At 44.8% G+C, this 19,132-nt stretch overlaps 1 protein-coding gene across 3 annotated transcripts in view; it reads left to right on the top strand.

Annotated features, from left to right (window-relative positions):
- CD86 (CD86 molecule) overlaps positions 1–19,132 on the top strand; it is a 92,816-nt gene that overhangs the window by 38,902 nt on the left and 34,782 nt on the right. For 2 of the 3 annotated variants that reach the window (XM_069945676.1, XM_069945674.1), the window contains exons 3-4: positions 15,282–15,345; positions 17,040–17,399. In XM_069945676.1, the coding sequence (XP_069801777.1) occupies positions 15,294–15,345; positions 17,040–17,399 (412 nt within the window). In that variant the 5' untranslated portion in view covers positions 15,282–15,293. Of the gene's footprint in view, positions 1–14,484; positions 14,608–15,281; positions 15,346–17,039; positions 17,400–19,132 lie in introns of all 3 variants that reach the window. The other variant, XM_069945675.1, reaches the window with a different exon arrangement.

Raw genomic sequence — 19,132 nt, forward strand, 5'->3', positions numbered from 1 at the left:
CAGAAAGCAGTGTCAGACTGAAAATAAAACAACAGCAGAAATCTGTATAACTTTCTGATACCAGTTGATTTGAAAGAATCCAGATCCAGATTTTTGCTGGACAACCCCTTTAACCCCTCAAGGACCGGGCCTGAAATGGCCTTAAAGACAGAGGCAAATTTTATGAATATGACCAGTGTCACTTCATTCATTAATAACTTCGGGATGCTTTTACCTATCCGGCTGATTCTGAGATTGTTTTCTCGTGACAAATTGTACTTTACATTTCTGGTAAATTGGAGTCGATACTTACAGTATAATGAATCTGAATCTTGTACAGAAAATGGTTTTGCCACATAAATTATATATTAAATAGCATGAGCGATATGTCTACTTTATGTTGGCAGCATTTATTGAACTATCTTTTAATTTATTCAGACAATAGGAAGCCTAAAACGTTAGCAGCAATTTTCCAAATTTTCTGTAAAATTTCAAAATCAGATTCTTTCAGGGACCTGTTAAGGTTTAAAGTGTATTTGAGGGGACTATATGTTAGAAAGCCCCACAAAGCACCCCATTTCAGAAACTGCACCTCCGAAACTCTGCAAAAGCACATCCAGAAAGTTTTTTAAACCTTTAGGTGAGTCACAGAAATAAAAGCTAAGTGTGTACAAAAATTGAAATTGTCAATTTTCTGTGCAGAAATTCTATTGTATTCCAATATCTTTTATAATTATAAACTTATTACCAGAGAAATGCACCGCAATATTTATTGCCCAGTTTCTATAGTTTATAGAACTACCCCATATGTGGCCCTATTGCGCTATTTGACGCAACCACAAGCCTCAGATATAAAGGAGCGCCTAGTGAATTTCAACGCCTCCGTTATATTTGGTCAATTTTGACTGTAACACTTGAGGTTGGCAGAGGCTCTGGGGTGCCAAAACATAAAAAACACCCCTAAAGGGACACCATTTAGAAAACTACATCCCTCGAGGAATGTAACAAGGGGTGCGGTGAGCATTTGGACCCCACAGGTGCTTTACAGATTTTCAGAACAATGTGGCGTGAAAAAAGAAAAATGTATTTTTTACACTGAAATGTTGTTCTAGCCTTCAATTTTTCATTTTCACAAAGGGATAAAAGGAAAAAAAAAACACAAAATGTGTAGCGCAGTTTCTCCTGAGTACGGAAATACCTCACATGTGGACATAAAGTGCCAAGCGGGCGCAGGACGAGCCTCCAAAGGGAAGGAGCGCCAATTGGCTTTTGAAAGCTGGATTTCACTGAAATGGATTTCAAGCGCCATGTCGCATTTACATAGCCCTCGTGCTGCCAAAACACTGGAAACCCCCACAAGTGATCCCATTCTGGATATTTCACCCCTCAAGGAATCTAACAAGGGGGGCAGTGAGCATATGGACCCCACTGGTGACAGGAACAAATGTGGAACAATGTGAAGTGAAAGTGAAAAATTTCATTTTTTCACTTTCACGGCACAAATGTGCCTGTTATCAAGGGGTCCATATCCTCACTGCACCCCTTATTAGATTCTTTGAGGGATGTAGTTTCCAGAATGGCGTCACTTTTGGGGGGTTTCCACTGTCTTGGCAGAACAAGGGCTCTGTAAATGCGACATGGTGTTCATCATCCATTCTAGCCAAATCCAGCCTCCAAAATCTTTCCCTTCGGAGGTTTGCCCTGCACCCTGGCGCTTTATGTCCACATGTGGGGTATTTACGGACTCAGGGGAATTTTTTTTTTCTCTTTTAACCCCTTGTGAAAATGAAAAAATCAAGGCTCGACAAACATTATAGTGAAAAAAATTTCATATTTCATTTTCACGCCACATTGTTCCACATTTGTGCCCGTCATCAGTGGGGTCCATATGCTCACTACACCTATTGTTAAATTCCTTGTGGGGTGTAGTTTCCATAATGGGGTCACTTGTGGGGGGTTTCCACTGTCCTGGCAGCACAGGAGCTTTGTAATTGCGACATGGCCTCCATCCTCCATTTCAGCCTCTAAATGGTGCTCTGTCCCTTTGGTGGCTTGCCCTGTGCCCATATGGATCATTATGTCCACATGTGGGGTATTTTCGTACTCAGGGGAAATTACCCTACACGTTTTGCGCTCGTTTTCTTTTTTAAACCCTTGTGGAAATGGAAGTGGAATGGAATGCGCCACTTTTGGGGATTTTCACTGGCTTGGCAGCACAGGGAGTTTTTAAATGCAACATGGCCCTCAAAATCCATTCTACCCAAATCCAGCCCCAAAAAGCTAAATGGCGCTCCTTCCCATTGGAGGCTCGTCTTGCGGCCGCATAGCGCCTTAAGTCCACATGTGGGGTATTTCCGTACTCGGGGGAAATTTCTCTACATGTTTTGTTTTTTCTCTTTTAACCCCTTGTGCAAATGAGAAATATCAAGACTAGATCAATGATGTTGTGTAAAAATAGTTCAAACTTAAACATTGGCTTGGCCATGAATTTTTCATTTTTCACAAGGGTTTAAAAGAGAAAAAAACACAAAACGTGTAGAGCAGTTTGTCCTGAGTACTGAAATACCCCACATGTGGGCATAAAGTGCCATGTGGACGCAAGACGGGCCTCCGAAGGGAAGGAGCGCCATTTGGCTTTTGGAGGCTGGATTTGGCTGAAATGGATTTAAAGCGCCATGTTGCATTTACAAAGAACCTATGCTGCCAGGACAGTGGTAAACCCCCACAAGTGACCACATTTTAGAAACTACACCCCTCAAGGAATCTAACAGGGAACAAATGTGGAACAATGTGACGTGAAAATGACAGATGTCATTTTTTCATTTTCACAGCACAAATGTGCCCTTCATCAAGGGGTCCATATCCTCACTGCACCCCTTATTAGATTCCTTGAGGGGTGCAGTTTCCAGAATGCGGTCACTTTTGGGGGGTTTCTACTGTCTTGGCAACACAGGGCCTTTGTAAATGCGACATGGCATTTACCATCCATTCTTGCCAAATGGCGCTCCCTCCCTTCGGAGGCTTACCCTGCACCCACATGGTGCTTTATGTCCACATGTGAGGTATTTATAAGTGTTTTTTTTCTTTTAACTTCTTGTGAAAATGAAAAAATAAAGACTAGATCAATGATTTAGTGTAAAAATTAAAAAAAAAAAAAATCATTAAATGCTGGTCTATCCTTGATTTTTTTTCATTTCCACAAGGGGTTAAAAGAGAAAATAAATGCAAAACGTGTAGGGTTATTTCCTCGGAGTACGAAAATATCCCACATGTGGACATAATGTGCCGTATGGACACAGGGCACCAAAGGGACAGAGGGCCATTTAGAGGCTGGAATGGAGGATAGAGGCCATGTCACATTTACAAAGCTTCTGTGCTGCCAGGACAGTGGGAACCCCCCACAAGCGACCCCATTCTGAAAACTACACCCCTCAAGGAATCTAAAAATGGGCGCAATAAGCATATGGACCCCACTGGTGACGGGCACATATGTAGAACCCCAAAGCCACTGATTAGAGTAATATGTACACTAATCAGCCGCTAGGGGGCAGTACAATGTACCTAGATGAAGCTAGCCGAAGATGGACAAAAAAAGCAAAAGAAAGATGCCGGGATCAGGTGAGTAAGGTGCTCACACACCACACACACCTGCTCTGCACTCCTCAGCTAACTGATTGAGGGGTGCAGATCAAAGTATAAATATTTATTTTTACTTATTGGCCGGCCAATAATGGCGATCTGGAGGGTGGCACCATGGCCCCCTTCACAGTACACACTGTACACTGTCTCGGACAGCACCAATCATCATTGATTTCCGGGTCCTTGGGTCACCGATGACCCGGGAACCGGAAAATCACTGTAGTTGGCTGGTTTAAATAAATCAGCCAATTACAGTGATCGTCGGCATGGTGGGTGTAATCCACCCCCTATCATTACCCAATCGCTGTGTGTTTACACACAGCGATCGGGTAAATAGCGGGCGTAAATGTACGTGCATTAAGGCATTAAGGCACGGGCTGCGGGGGCGTACATTTACGCTCGCTGTCATTAAGGGGTTAACTAGAAACAACACCTGAACTGGAAACAAGAGTCGTGCTGTCTCTAGAAGAAACTGGCCGTGTTATACTAATGCTGGATAACCCATTTAATAGTCAGCTGGAAGTTAAGAAAGTAGTCAGAGTCCAGAAAGCCCAGAGTCAGAAATACCAGATACTGTATATCAAAATGCAGGAAACGCTTGGTCAAGACACACTAGTAAACTAGGCTCTATCTTATGTTTGGTTCACCCCTGACAGGAAGTTGAAAATAAAAGAACTTTATAGGTGTGTTGTCTCCAGATTCCCAGTTCCCTTCTCTCTCATTAATTGATTGTCCTTGAGAAAGAGATTTAATATCTCGATACGCGTTGGGCTATGAATAAAACCTAGTAAAGTTTATACAGAATCCTAATTTACTTGAGAAATCGATACAGGAATCCCAGTGTTTCTCTCCAGATGCTGAAAGGTAGCTACAAGAAACAAAGACTGATCTAGATGCCTGCTGAGATGTTTCTGAAGGAGAACCTGGAGGTGGAGGGGACGTTCCAAAACTCCCCTCCTCAGCGTGAGTAACATCTGTGGTCCCTTTTTAACGATACATATTTATGATTTTATCAGATGTAAAGTTCGCTCTCCTATTTTTTTATATTTTTTTGTTTGGTATTTCGGAGACCGGGGAACTGAGAGTTCACACCGGGAGGATCGCAGCGAGCCTTGCATAATTATCTTTGGGCGTGTTACTTTTAGGAGTGGTGAAATCCTCACCACTCACCAAGTGTAAGTTCACCATTTCTAAGGACTAGTTCACACGGAAGACTTTACCGCTCCCAAAGTTTTTTTTTCTTTCTTTTCTATTTTTAGCTCTCTGTAAAGAACACATCATTCCTTGCTGACACTTGAGGCTTAGCTGGACCTTGTCTCTGAGCTCCTCCATGTCTGACCACATCTGACATCAGCATGTCTGATAAGCCCCTCCAGCCTACATAACTATCTCCCTGTCATATACATGCTGCCTTGTGATAAATGCTTTAGGGAGGGGGGGGGGGCAAAAATAAAATGTTTTTGCTAAGCTGCATTTCCTGTGTGCCAAGGTGGAGAACAGGAAGTGGTGATTTACCTCGGCCAGTGATTGGAAGCACTGAGTAGTGGGAGATCAGTAGTGGATTGGGGATGACTGAGTACATACATTTTTATTTTTTTCCTCCCACCTTGGACACTTTGTATATAAAAACATTTTCCTGTACAATCTTTTTGTTAATTTAGCACCCTGCTTGCTCTACAGAACTCAAATGCTAAACTTCTTCTTTACTGCAGAGACTCGTTATAGAAAACTCCCATAACTTCCTCCTAGTTCTACTTAAATAAATAAATAAGCTTGAAAAAACAGACTGATCTGCATTTCTCCAATTGAATTTCATCACGAATAACAGAGCAGCCCAGTTTACTTCTTTTTTCGTCTGCTAAGAGGCAGCAATGAAATATTCTGTGATTTTGGGCATTGGGCATGGGTAGAATTGAGTTTGACAGTTTATTTTCCTAACATGCAAACATTGATAATATTGGCACAGCGAGTGGTGGTGGCGACCAGGGCCAGCCCTAGGGTAAATGGTGCCCTGGTGGTAAATGTGAAACCTTTTTTTGCGCCCCCCCCCCTCCAGACAACACCCATCACCTGACTCCCCGCCATACCCACAACTACACCCCAGCCATTGAAACAACTACCAGCCCCCCACACAACTACCAGCCACGTGCACAACTATAGCCCATTACACAACTACCACCCCCAGCTCCCCACACAACTACCACCCCATTACCCCACAAAACTACCACCCCCAGCCCCCCACACAACTACTATCCCCAGCTCCTCACACAACTACCACCCCCAGCCCCCCACACAACTACTATCCCCAGCTCCCCACACAACTACCACCCCCATCCCCCCACACAACTACTATCCCTAGCTGCCCACACAACTACCTTCCCCCAGCTCCCCACACAACTACCACCCCATCTCCCCACACACAACTACCATCCCCCAGCTCCCCACACAACTACCACCCCCTAGCTCCCCACACACAACTACCATCCCCCAGCTCCCCACACAACTACCATCCCCCAGCCCCTCACACAACTACAACCCCCATCTCCCGACACACAATTACCAGCTCCCCACACAACTACCAACCCCATCTCCCCACACACAATTACCATCCGCCAGCTCCCCACACAACTACCACCCCCATCTCCCCACACACAATTACCATCCGCCAGCTCCCCACACAACTACCACCCCCAGCTCCCCACACAACTACCACCCCCTAGCTCCCCACACACAACTACCATCCCCCAGCTCCCCACACAACTACCATCCCCCAGCCCCTCACACAACTACAACCCCCATCTCCCCACACACAATTACCAGCACCCCACACAACTACCACCCCCATCTCCCCACACACAATTACCATCCCCCAGCTCCCCACACACAACTACCATCCCCCAGCTCCCCACACAACTACCACCCCCAGCTCCCCACACAACTACCACCCCCAGCTCCCCACACAACCACCAACCCCAGCCCCCCTGTGTAGTAGAAAAACAACAAAAAAAGGACACTCACCTCTCACATGGATCCTCAGCAGCAGCTTCCTCCTCCTGAGGCTCTGGTCCAAGTAGTGGCTATTTGCACATACAGGGAGCTTCTTGAGCAGCCAACCTCACACATAGCTCAGCTACCTTCCCTCAAAGCTCCTATCTGCCTGCACTCTCTTCTCTCCTGCCTGTCCCTGACATGTGACATCAGCAGCAGCACCAAGGAGAAGATAACAGGAGAGAAGAGTGTGCAGGCTCTGTGGGACTGGAGATATGAGCTTCGGGGGGAGGTAGCTGAGCTGTGTGTGAGGCTGGCTTTGAAAGGGACAAAGTGTCTCTGAAGCCATCGGACACTGTCAGCGGCCACTGACAGATATGCTTATAGTGTCAGATGGATTCAGGGACACCCCCCCTCCAGTGTTTGTCAGTGACTGTGGCCTACTTCAGTGCGTGACAGCGGCGTCTGGAAGCAGTTGCAGTCCCGATTAGCTCTCTTCCTGTCGGAGCCCCCCCAGCTGGCCAGGAGTGAGGTTGCACACTCCAAAGGTCGGCCCTGATGGCCACAAGAAGTGCAAGGGGGAGGAACTCCATGAGTAGAAAGTATAGAACCTGAAAGGGGGGGGGGGGGGTAGGTGATGCCCCACTTACAACACAGAACTGGGTTGGATTACTGTTTTTCTCTTGTTTGGTCCATCAGCTGTGATTTCTTTAACAGGTTTGCCTAAAGTGGAGGAAACCCAACTGGATCCCACACTTGCTACTGGGTTTATGCACATTGCCGTTTCAAAAGTTTTATAATTCACCTCTAAACAGCCATATACTTCATTCCCCTCCAAAATGAATTACATTTCTTTAATAAAGTTATATAACTTTGTATTATATCCACTAGTGTTCTTGTAGAAACCAGGTATTTTTTAGGCTACGTTCACACAGAATTCCGCCACTTTTGCTCCATGTGCATGTAGCCTTATTTCCTTAAATAAGGAGGAGGGAGTTTGCAGCCGACTAATAAACCCAATTACAAAGTTTCTTAAAATCGCCTGCACTATTGATTTCTGCAAAGAAAAATTTCACGACAGTGACTCTTTAATCATAGCACATGTGTGTTGTGCAAAAGACTCAATAGTCAAGTAAACAGACTCATGTAATGCAAATATATAAACATAAAAAAGCTGGATAAAAAACTATTACTACAAGCCACTATGGAAAGTATTATGTTCGTAAAAGCAATATTGTACAAAAAAATAAAAGAGGAGAAAGGAAGAGCTAAATAATCGTAGTTGTACAAGTTCCATGAATCTGCCATATCGCAGCAAGTATCTGCTATAAATAAACTGTATGGTGACAATAAAAACTCCCATGGGCCATGCATAGGCATTTTATGTACTTGGCAGCAGGTTTCTTCCCTTTCCAAATTCAGAATACATGCTAAATGCATATGTATGTGTCAAGAGAGTGATTGGGCAAGGGTTATTGGTAATATATAGACAACCTGCCTATACATATTCTTTTAATACGTATGAAGGCTAATCAGTGGTCCTCCTTCAAGGTAAATTCACACAAAGGGGTTATCCAGGCTAAGAAAAACATGGCCATTTTTTTTCAGAAATGACCACTATTCAGTTTGGCTGTAGTTCTGCAATGCTATTCCATTTAATTTGATGGAACAAAATTGTAATACCACTCACAACATGAGAGCAGGGGTGGCGCTGTTTTGCAAAAGAGTAGTCTAATCCTGCCTAACCACTTTAACATATCTGATCCTTTGTTCTTCTAGAAGATTCTGTCAGAACTATCTGGCAAGGCTTTACCCCAACCTCCCAATCCATATAACTTCTTAAAGAGTAAAAAAACAATTGTCAGCTATAACTGATAGCTGTACATTTATAGGGAGATTAGAAATGACGACTGCCGACAGGTTTTCAATCTCTGCCATATTTGATGGATCATTTTACCTAATCGGAAATGTCCTTGGCAAATAGTGTGGATCAGTTAGGTTTTTGTGATGTCTATGTTGCATTTCTTATTGATAGTTTATAAACGAATAGCAATCATTCTCTATGAAGAATACTGTAAATGGAAAATATTACTAATGACTAAGCAAAGCAGAATGAGGAGGACTTGTGCTGTAGGCCTCTCCTCCTTGGAAAACCCCTTGAGATCATCCCCGTCTTCTTAAATTCTGCAGTCTCTCTGAGTTTATTTCTTGCCTCGTCTGATATGTTTTCAGTTCTTTGGCATTGCAGTCACATGACCCAAGAGGCCTCTTTCTGGGAAAACTCCATTGAATTTTACAGCTCAACATAGAGGTAAATTGAATATGTGCTCAAACAATCCGGCAACAGATACATTTTTAAATATTTTAGAATTACTAAAATTTAGCATTTACATCTTCCAGCAGCCTTTAGCTCTTTTCTCCTTTGTAGGCTCTGTGTAAACTTACAGAAACTTCCTGAATAGCTGAATAGCTTGTGTTGACTTGTTCCAGATTGGGCCAGTTTGCCTTATTCATGGATAGGCACCCCTAAGTTACCCCCACATAGCTAAGCTAACTTTTTCTAGTTGGTTATCCAAATATTGTAATTTTTTTCTCTTTTCTTTTCCCTATGATAATTTATTTTTATATGACTAAGTTTTATATTACTAGATCAAGTTTTTTTTTTTTTTTCAAAGGTCTTGATCACTTTTTAAAATTTTATTTTACCCTTTTTTCTTAAATGTATCCCCTTTCCATTACGGATGTTTTAAATATAGAAACGGTGGTTTGGGAAACTGCCGAATTTTTATTATTTATTTTGTTTACTATACAGACCTAGAGAAAGAGTAGTGGCTGCACCTCACACCCATGTTTTACATTAGTGCCTCTCGGCTATATTTAAAAACCAACGCCAGAATGTTGGTATATAACTTGATCAAACCATATTGCCTCATGTACCGTGTGCAGGTCTTTTGGCACACGAGTCCCTACTCTAAAACAGCACTGTGCTGGTTATTGACCGCCAACCCCGCAAGGCAAGCGCCAACAGGGGAGGGGGGGGATGAAATAGCCCTGCAACCCCACCGCCACAGGACCAAACCCCATGGGCCCCCACGCCTTGCAGGCACCGCAAGTGGAGAAGGCAGCTGCCAAGCAACACAAGTGTGAACAAGGTTACTACTAGGAGTGCAGCCACTCCTCTTTCTTTAGGTCCTTATTTTGTTTACTATTTGCTTTACACATTCTGCTCCCTATTATAAAAGTAATTTGGGGAAGATTTTGACATTTTTTGGGTTTTTTCCCCTGTAACTGGGGCTGACACATTAGAACCAGTGTAACCAGTTTATACAGACTAGAAACGCTCCTTCGACCAAAAATCAGGTGAGGCGCAGGAAAGGCCTAAGCGGCTAATCGCAACTTTGGTGCAGGTGGTAAAAAACAACATAATTGGTTGCGCATTTCCTGTGTAAACAATATATTTAAATGGCCACACGAACAATACAGTGATTGTTCATGTGGCCCGGTCACCCAGCAATGCCTTCTAAAGGATCGAATAAGACATAATAACTAAAGGAAAGAGTAAGAGGACTGGAGATGGTTCTGTATTATTTCTGTTTGAGAGAGGATAGGGAGAAGATAGTGGAGACAAGTGCTCAGGAATGAGCCTACCTTTATATGATGCTACACTTTGGCTTTGTAATAATCTTAGTATACAAAATTCCACCTAGCTTTAATCTGTGAAGCCTCAGAGAAAATGTTCCAGTGGCATTCAATATGATGAAGAGGGTGGGGAGGAGGGACGGAGGGGTGGTGCAAAGTTAGGGCCCAGATACTCTAAGCCACCCCTGTAGGGCAAAATACAAGTGCAATGGTCTTTTAAATACAAAATTCAAATAAAAAAAACATAGCGTAAAAGCGAAAAGTGGCTCAGTCCTTAAAGTGACACTGTCACCCCCTTTTGTGCATTCTGACATCTCTACACAGATATAAAGGGTAAATTTTAGCGGTTTTCATACATTATTTTTTATCATAAGTCATGATGCTTGTTTAAGTAAAAAGTCATTTTTTTATCAACTGCAGATTATGCTAAGTGGGCGGGGCCTTGCACCATTAGCGCCATTTAGCCCACCCACAATGTCACCGTTGGCTCCGCCCCCTCACCAGCCATTGGTACAGGCTGGCCTAAAGGTCTAGGACCCACCCCCTCTAAGTCGGCCAACCAATGGCCGTCAAGTGGGTGGGGCCAACAGTGGTGTTGTGGGCGGGGCTAAGTGTCGCTAATGCCGCGGGGCCCCGCCCACTTAACACAATCTGCAGTTCATAAAAGATCACTTTTTACTCGAACAAGCACCATGACGTATGATATAAAATAAGGTGTGAAAACTGCAAAATTTATCCTTTACACATGTGTAGAGATGTCAGAATGCACAAAGGGGGTGACAGTGTCACTTTAAGGTTAAGGAAGTGAGTCACCTAAATTTTCTTTTAGTAATTAGAGTTGGATACTAAAATTTGTTCTTTCATTCTAATCCGTTTCTATTTTCTAACTTTACTTTTTTTTTTTTTTTATTTCACTTTTTGTACAGTGTTATGGGGGCAGCCATCTTCTTAACAGCCTTTGGTGACATGCTTTACAGCAAGCCTTGTGGACATAGATGACAATAGACAGACTCTGTCCCCTTAAGATGAATGTAAAACATAATTGAGCACACTCCCCAGGGAGATGCTATTGTTTTGTATTGATGCTATCTGTATACTTTTCTCACACATTGCTGCAATGCTGTACAGATCACTTTACAGTAGCCCATACCTCCCAACCGCCCCGGATCAAGCGGGACAGTCACGATTTTCGGGTGATTTCCCGCTGTCCCGAAACGGCCCCCCTGTGTCCCGCCGCCCCCCCTCATGGCGTCACTGAAGCCATCTGACAGTGTAAGCGGCTCCTGCGGCTGCTGACAGTGTCAGATGGCTTCAGGGACGCTGTTTGCACATGCAGGGAGCTTCTGCAGCAGCCGGCCTCACACACAGGTCAGCTGCTGCCCCGGAAGCTCTCTGCTCCAGCCCCGCGCGGTACCTGCTTTCCTCTTCTCTACTCTTATCTCCTGTCTGCTGCCGCGGCTGCTGGTGACGTCACAGGTCAGTGAAAGGTCGGAGAGAAGATGAAAGCAGGAGCCGGGGGGCTGGAGCTGTGTGTCGGGCTGCTCCTCTCCTGCTCTGTCCCTGACAACCTGTGACCACAGCAGCAGCTGGAGAAGCTATGTGACTGATCCCTGATTAGGTGAGTATATATCTTTATTATTTTCTGTCAGGGATGGGTCTGCCTAGAGGAGAGGGAGGAGTGGGACCTACAGTACTATAGTGGGGTTGGCGGTACTACAGTGGGACCTACATTACTATAGGGAGATTGGGGGGGGGATACTACAGTGGGACCTACAGTATTATAGGGAGATTGGGGGGGGATACTACAGTGGGACCTACAGTACTATAGGGAGATTGGGGGGGGATACTACAGTGGGACCTACAGTACTATAGGGAGATTGGGGGGGGATACTACAGTGGGACCTACAGTACTATAGGGAGATTGGGGGGGGGGGATACTACAGTGGGACCTACAGTACTATAGGGAGATTGGGGGGGGGTACTACAGTGGGACCTACAGTACTATAGGGAGATTGGGGGGGGTACTACAGTGGGACCTACAGTACTATAGAGAGATTGGGGGGGGGAGATACTACAGTGGGACCTACAGTACTATAGGGAGATTGGGGGGATACTACAGTGGGACCTACAGTATTATAGGGAGATTGGGGGGTACTACAGTGGGACCTACAGTACTATAGGGGGTGGGGGTGGGGGGTACTACAGTGGGACCTACAGTACTATAGGAAGATGGGGGTGGGGGTGCTACAGTGGGACCTACAGTACTATAGGGAGATTGGGGGGGATACTACAGTGGGACCTACAGTACTATAGGGGGGTGGGGGTGGGGGGTACTACAGTGGGACCTACAGTACTATAGGAAATGGGGGTAGGGGTGCTACAGTGGGACCTACAGTACTATAGGGGGTGAGGGTGGGGGGTACTACAGTGGGACCTACAGTACTATAGGGGGGTGGGGGTTACTACAGTGGGACCTACAGTACTATAGGAAGATGGGGGTGGGGGTGCTACTGTGGGACGTACAGTACTATAGTGAGATTGGGGGGGATACCACAGTGGGACCTACAGTACTATAGGGAAATTCGGGGGGAGTGGATACTACAGTGGGATTAACTGGGGGAGGGGGATTACTACAGTGAGAATAACTAGGGGAGGGGGATTACTACAGTGAGATTAACTGGGGGGATTTCTACAGGGGGATTAACTGGGGGAGGGGGGTTACTACAGGGGGATTACTACAGTGAGATTAACTGGGGGAGGGGGGTACTACAGGGGGATTAACTGGGGGAGGGGGATTACTACAGTGGGATTAACTGGGGAGGGGGAATACTACAGGGGGATTAACTGGGGAGGGGGATTACTACAGGGGGATTAACTGGGGAGGAGGGTTACTACAAAGGGATTACTACAGTGGGATTAACTGGGGGAGGGGGGTTACTACAGGGGGATTAACTGGGGGAGGGGGGATAACTACAGGGGGATTAACTGGGGGAGGGGATTACTACAGTGGGATTAACTGGGGGAGGGGGGTTACTACAGGGGGATTAACTGGGGGAGGGGATTACTACAGTGGGATTAACTGGGGGAGGGGGGTTACTACAGGGGGATTAACTGGGGGAGGGGGATTACTACAGTGTGTGGGGGAGAGGGGAGCTACTACAGTGTGTTCTATGGGGAGATGGGGGTTACTACAGTGGGATTAACTAGGGAGATGGGGTACTACAATAGGATATGGAGGCACAGAGGGGTCTGTACCATATGGGGCATAGAGAGTTACTGTGAAGCAGATGAGGATGAGCCTAAAATGTTTGTCTCACAGATGGCCGGAGAGGTTTTCAAGATGGCCGTGCATGATGGCGAAGAAACACAAAAGTGACCAACAAGAGAAAACGTCCCCTGTGAGTCACTGAATACCTGCACTATAATCACTTATAAGGTCTGCAGGTGTACAGTTTAATCTACTGCTATATAGTCGCTGCTGAGGGAGAGTACTTCTCTGTGTATAGTAGATGTTATACAGTAATGGTATAAGGGGGTATAAGTCACTATGCGGTGAAGATCTGGTGATATTATTTGTTTCCTATATAATGGTAATAGTTGATGTGGCTATAGGGGCGTGGTTATGTAGAGGGCGTGGCTATGGGGGCGTGGCACACTGCCGTGACTGTCCCTCTTTCCTCCCAGCAAAAGTTGGGAGGTATGCAGTAGCCTCCTCTTATCAGTACAGACAGAACAGGAAGTCCTATCTTAGTTTTAGCCCCAGTGGTAAGAATGAAAACTGCAAGATTATTTTATATTATAAATAGAAAAATGTCAACGAAAATTCTTTAAAAAAATGTTCAACATAAAAACAGTATTTAAATAATAAGTAATTTTTATGATGACACATTCCATTTCAGTATACTACACTACTAAAAACAGCTCAGGCGAGATGGTAGCACCCATAATGCTTTTGTTTTGTTTCCCTTGGTTATGACCTGCCTCTGGGCATCCACTAAGGTTGTCACACATGCTTAGTTTAGCTACAATCTCCTAATCTGTCCTACTACTACTGGCAGTCAGTCTCCATTGTGCATGTTAGCAAGGAGTTTATGGGAAAGTGTGTGCTGTGTTGCATATCAGCATCAAGGTCACAGTTTATCAATGAAAACAGTAAGTAATTGAACAGTACGTTGATATAAATTATTTAACATATAAACAGTACATTTGAACTCTTGTGATACAAATCTGATTTTATAGGGATCCCCCTCTGCTGCTGAACGGGTGAGTGGGCTGGAAACGTCACGTCTCACACACCAGGAAGCAGCCAGGCACCGCCAACCGGTGCAGCACTATTTGGGACCCGGTGCTGGAGCCAGGGAAGTAAGTGGACGTCATTGCCTTCATCTACCCCTTCCCCGGCCATAGGCAAAAAAGCCCCCCTTAAAGAGGACCTGTCATCTCCGCTGCCCAGGTGACAGGCTCTCGACCCCCCGCTGGAGCACCCTATACTCACCTGATCGCGCCGGGTCCCGCTTCTTGAGCCGGTCGGGTGACTGCGATATCAGCGCCCGAAGCCCGGTGCGCACGCTCCTCAGATGAGTCCAACACTCCTAGAGAATGACAGGTGAGTCCGACGCTCCGTCATTCTCTATGAGCGTTGGACTCATCTGAGGAGCGTGCGCGCCGGGCTTTGGGCACTGATATCTCAGTCACCCGACCGGCTCAAGAAGCGGGACCCGGCGGGATCAGGTGAGTATAGGGTGCTCCAGCAGGGGGCCGGGAGCCTGTCACCCCGGCACGGGGGGTGACAGGTCCCCTTTAAGCAATAAAGTATAAAGATAAATCAATCATAACAGTTGGTGGGTTACGTGGGATCCTATCAGTGTCATGGATATGTTATACTTTTGGCAATCCCTTCTCTTTGTTCCTTACTGGCATGTGTTGTTGTGTTATATTGTATTATATTTTGTATTTTACTGTCTATGAAAAATCTTATAAATAAACAATTTATGAAAAAAAATTAATCATAACAAAATTACTTTTTTTAATTACAGATAAATTCTAAGATGAATTTGTGGCCGATTGCTTTCTTGACTACCTTTTATCTCATCAGTCAAGGTAAGTAAAACAACAATCTACATCAACTATGTACATCAGTGGATTCTAGCTTGAGAACTACAGGTTGACCAATGACCTACATAATAAAGGAGAGGTGTGCAACCAATTGCTCTAGGAAAGCACTTGTCTGACTGGTCTTTAATGTTTAAAAGGGTATTTCGACCCTAGAGCTACTGAGGCAGGAGGAAAATAATAACATACTTACCTAGCCCCATCCCATGCCTCTATTTGCCTCTGTCCAATCTCAGGATCTCTCTTCTTCCTGCTTCTTAGATGAGTGCTCAAAAGCGATACCTTCTATCTCAGCAGATCACTGGCCACAGCAGTGTCTCGTCTCAGCCACTGACTGACTGAGCCAGCAGGTCCTGCTTCTATGTGCTCATCTAAGCATTTAAGCAGAAGGGAGACAGAATATTAGAGGACTGGACAGGGACATACATGATCTGCTCAGGAGCAATGAAGACATCATATTCTTTTTATACTAGAGCTGAAATACCCATTTAAAAACAATCATGCAGAGAATTCAGTATCATGTAGTAAACAAGAGAAAGACATTAGAAAGATATATGGGGTATTTACAAAATATTGATATCTGATCGGTGGGGATACAGCACGCTGATCACCTGTTTGCCTGACCTCTGGCTATGCAATATAGGCAGTGAATGAGCTTCATTCACACAGGAGTGTGAAGTAAATGGTGCCTGAGGTCCTCCATTAGATGAGTAAGTCTGTCCAGTAGTAAAAAAGTCTATCGTTAGATAGGTGTCCCCTGTAAAAATTGTCCTCTATTAGGTAGGTGGCCCCCATAGAAAATACTCCATTAGGTAAGTGATCCCTGTAGCTAATATCCTCCATTAGGTAGGTGGTCCCTATAGATATTATTTCTTATAGGTGGGTGGTCCCTGTGGCTAATATCGCTATTAGGTACGGTAGATCTCCCTCAGCATATAAAACCCACAGCTAGCAGTTTTTCTTATAAGGCTGTTCCACCTGTAGTTTCTCCCATTAGGTAGGTTACCTCATTAGATAGCTCCCCCTCCCCTCGCAGATAGCTTTGCACATAGCTCTTCCCCACCACCACCTAGAAGGTAGTTTTAGGTCGGTCCTGCTCCCTGTTACCAAGAATAACTGAGCCCAGATTATATATATATATATATATATATATATATATATATATATATATATATATAGTATAAGAAGTCATTAAAGTTAAGGCACTATTACACTAAATAATTATCTGCCGTATTTGGCCGATTTCGGCCGTTACAGCCGATAATGGTCTGGTGTAATAGAAGGCAACCATCAGCCGACATGAACGATGTAGGCTGATCGTTGCTGTCATTTGTCTTTCAATATGTTTAAAGACAAACAACCAGGAGCCCCCACACGCCTCTCCCCGCCTCCCGGCTCTTACCCACTCATTGCCGAGGATGCATGTAATAGCTGCGGCATCGAGCAGGGAACAAGGAGCAAGCGAGCGCTGGCATAGCTAGTTTGCTCCTCAACATTGCCCCGTGTAATAGGGGCTTTAGAAGGAATTGTACGCTTTGTCTGACCCCTGTGTGGTGGTAGAAAAGGTCCCTGTTGTATTGCATCACATTTTACAAATATGTCAATAATATATAAATTTTACAAATATTTTTTAATGCTATGTAATAATAAATATAATTATTATTATTTTTCTATCATTGCAGGTACAGCCACGCCAAGTAATGAAGTAACGGCTTATGTAACAGGGGTGGCAGATCTAAAATGCCGCTTTGAAAATACCCAGAACACTTCACTTCATCACTTACGTTTTGTCTGGGAAAAAGAAAAAGCACAGAAAGTGGGCTCTGGGAATCATGTGGTGGCTGAGTTAAACAAAGGAGAAAGAATATGGGATCATGTCACTGACATATTCAAAAACCGCACTATAGAGATCATGCCCAATGGGGACCTACAGATATCTGACATAACACTAGAAGATGAAGGGAAGTACTTGTGTTATGTCTTTAAACAAATTAAAGATTCTGTCTTAGAACACATAGAAATATGGAAGCTTATCATACTGGGTAAGAATTATATTACATCCAACAATTGTCTTGCTTCTGACTCTCCTGTGTGGTATAGTAAGGAGGAAGTGTCCTGTGTGGTGTAGTATAGAGGATGTGTCCTGTGTGGTGTAGTATAGAGGACGTGTCCTGTGTGGTGTAGTATAGAGGATGTGTCCTGTGTGGTATAGTAAGGAGGAAGTGTCCTGTGTGGTGTAGTATAGGGGAGGTGTCCTGTGTGGTGTAGTATAGGGGATGTGTCCTGTGTGGTGTAGTATAGAAGATGTGTCCTGTGTGGTGTAGTAAGGAGGATGTGTCCTGTGTGGTGGAGTATATAGGATGTGCCCTGTGTGGTGTAGTATAGAGCATGTGTCCTGTGTGGTGTAGTATAGAGGATGTGTCCTGTGTGGTGTAGTATAGAGGATGTGTCCTATGTGGTGTATTATAGAGGATGTGTCCTGTGTGGTGTAGTATAGAGGATGTGTCCTGTGTGGTGTAGTATAGAGGATGTGTCCTGTGGTGTAGTATAGAAGATGTGTCCTGTGTGGTTTTGTATAGGGGAGGTGTCCTGTGTGGAGTAGTATGGAGGATTTGTCCTGTGTGGTGTAGTAGAGAGGATGTGTCCTGTGTGGTGTAGTATAGAGGAGGTTTCCTGTGTGGTGTAGTATAGAAGATGTGTCCTGTGTGGTGTAGTATAGAGGATGTGTCCTGTGTGGTGTAGTATAGAGGATGTGTCCTGTGTGGTATAGTATAGAGGATGTGTCCTGTGTGGTGTAGTATAGGGGACGTGTCCTGTGTGGTGTAGTATAGAGGATGTGTCCTGTGTGGTGTAGTATAGGGGAGGTTTCCTGTGTGGTGTAGTATAGAGGATGTGTCCTGTGTGGTGTAGTATAGAAGATGTGTCCTGTGTGGTGTAGTATAGGGGAGGTGTCCTGTGTGGTGTAGTATAGAGGATGTGTCCTGTGTGGTGTGGTGTAGTATAGGGGAGGTGTCCTGTGTTGTGTAGTATAGAGGATGTGTCCCCGTGTTGTGTAGTATATAGAGGAGGTGTCCTGTGTGGTGTAGTATAGAGGATGTGTCCTGTGTGGTGTAGTATAACGGATGTGTCCTGTGTGGTGTGGTGTAGTATAGAGGATGTGTCCTGTGTGGTGTAGTATAGAAGATGTGTCCTGTGTGGTGTAGTATAGGGGAGGTGTCCTGTGTGGTGTAGTATAGAGGATGTGTCCTGTGTGGTGTGGTGTAGTATAGGGGAGGTGTCCTGTGTTGTGTAGTATAGGGGATGTGTCCCCGTGTTGTGTAGTATATAGAGGAGGTGTCCTGTGTGGTGTAGTATAGAGGATGTGTCCTGTGTGGTGTAGTATAACGGATGTGTCCTGTGTGGTGTGGTGTAGTATAGAGGATGTGTCCTGGGTGGTGTAGTATAGAGGATGTGTCCTGTGTGGTGTAGTATAGAAGATGTGTCCTGTGTGGTGTAGTATAGGGGAGGTGTCCTGTGTGGTGTAGTATAGAGGATGTGTCCTGTGTGGTGTGGTGTAGTATAGGGGAGGTGTCCTGTGTTGTGTAGTATAGAGGATGTGTCCCCGTGTTGTGTAGTATATAGAGGAGGTGTCCTGTGTGGTGTAGTATAGAGGATGTGTCCTGTGTGGTGTAGTATAACGGATGTGTCCTGTGTGGTGTGGTGTAGTATAGAGGATGTGTCCTGTGTGGTGTAGTATAGAGGATGTGTCCTGTGTGGTGTAGTATAGAGGATGTGT

The sequence above is a fragment of the Dendropsophus ebraccatus genome, chromosome 11 (assembly GCF_027789765.1).
Source record: "Dendropsophus ebraccatus isolate aDenEbr1 chromosome 11, aDenEbr1.pat, whole genome shotgun sequence".
Taxonomy (NCBI): domain Eukaryota; kingdom Metazoa; phylum Chordata; class Amphibia; order Anura; family Hylidae; genus Dendropsophus; species Dendropsophus ebraccatus.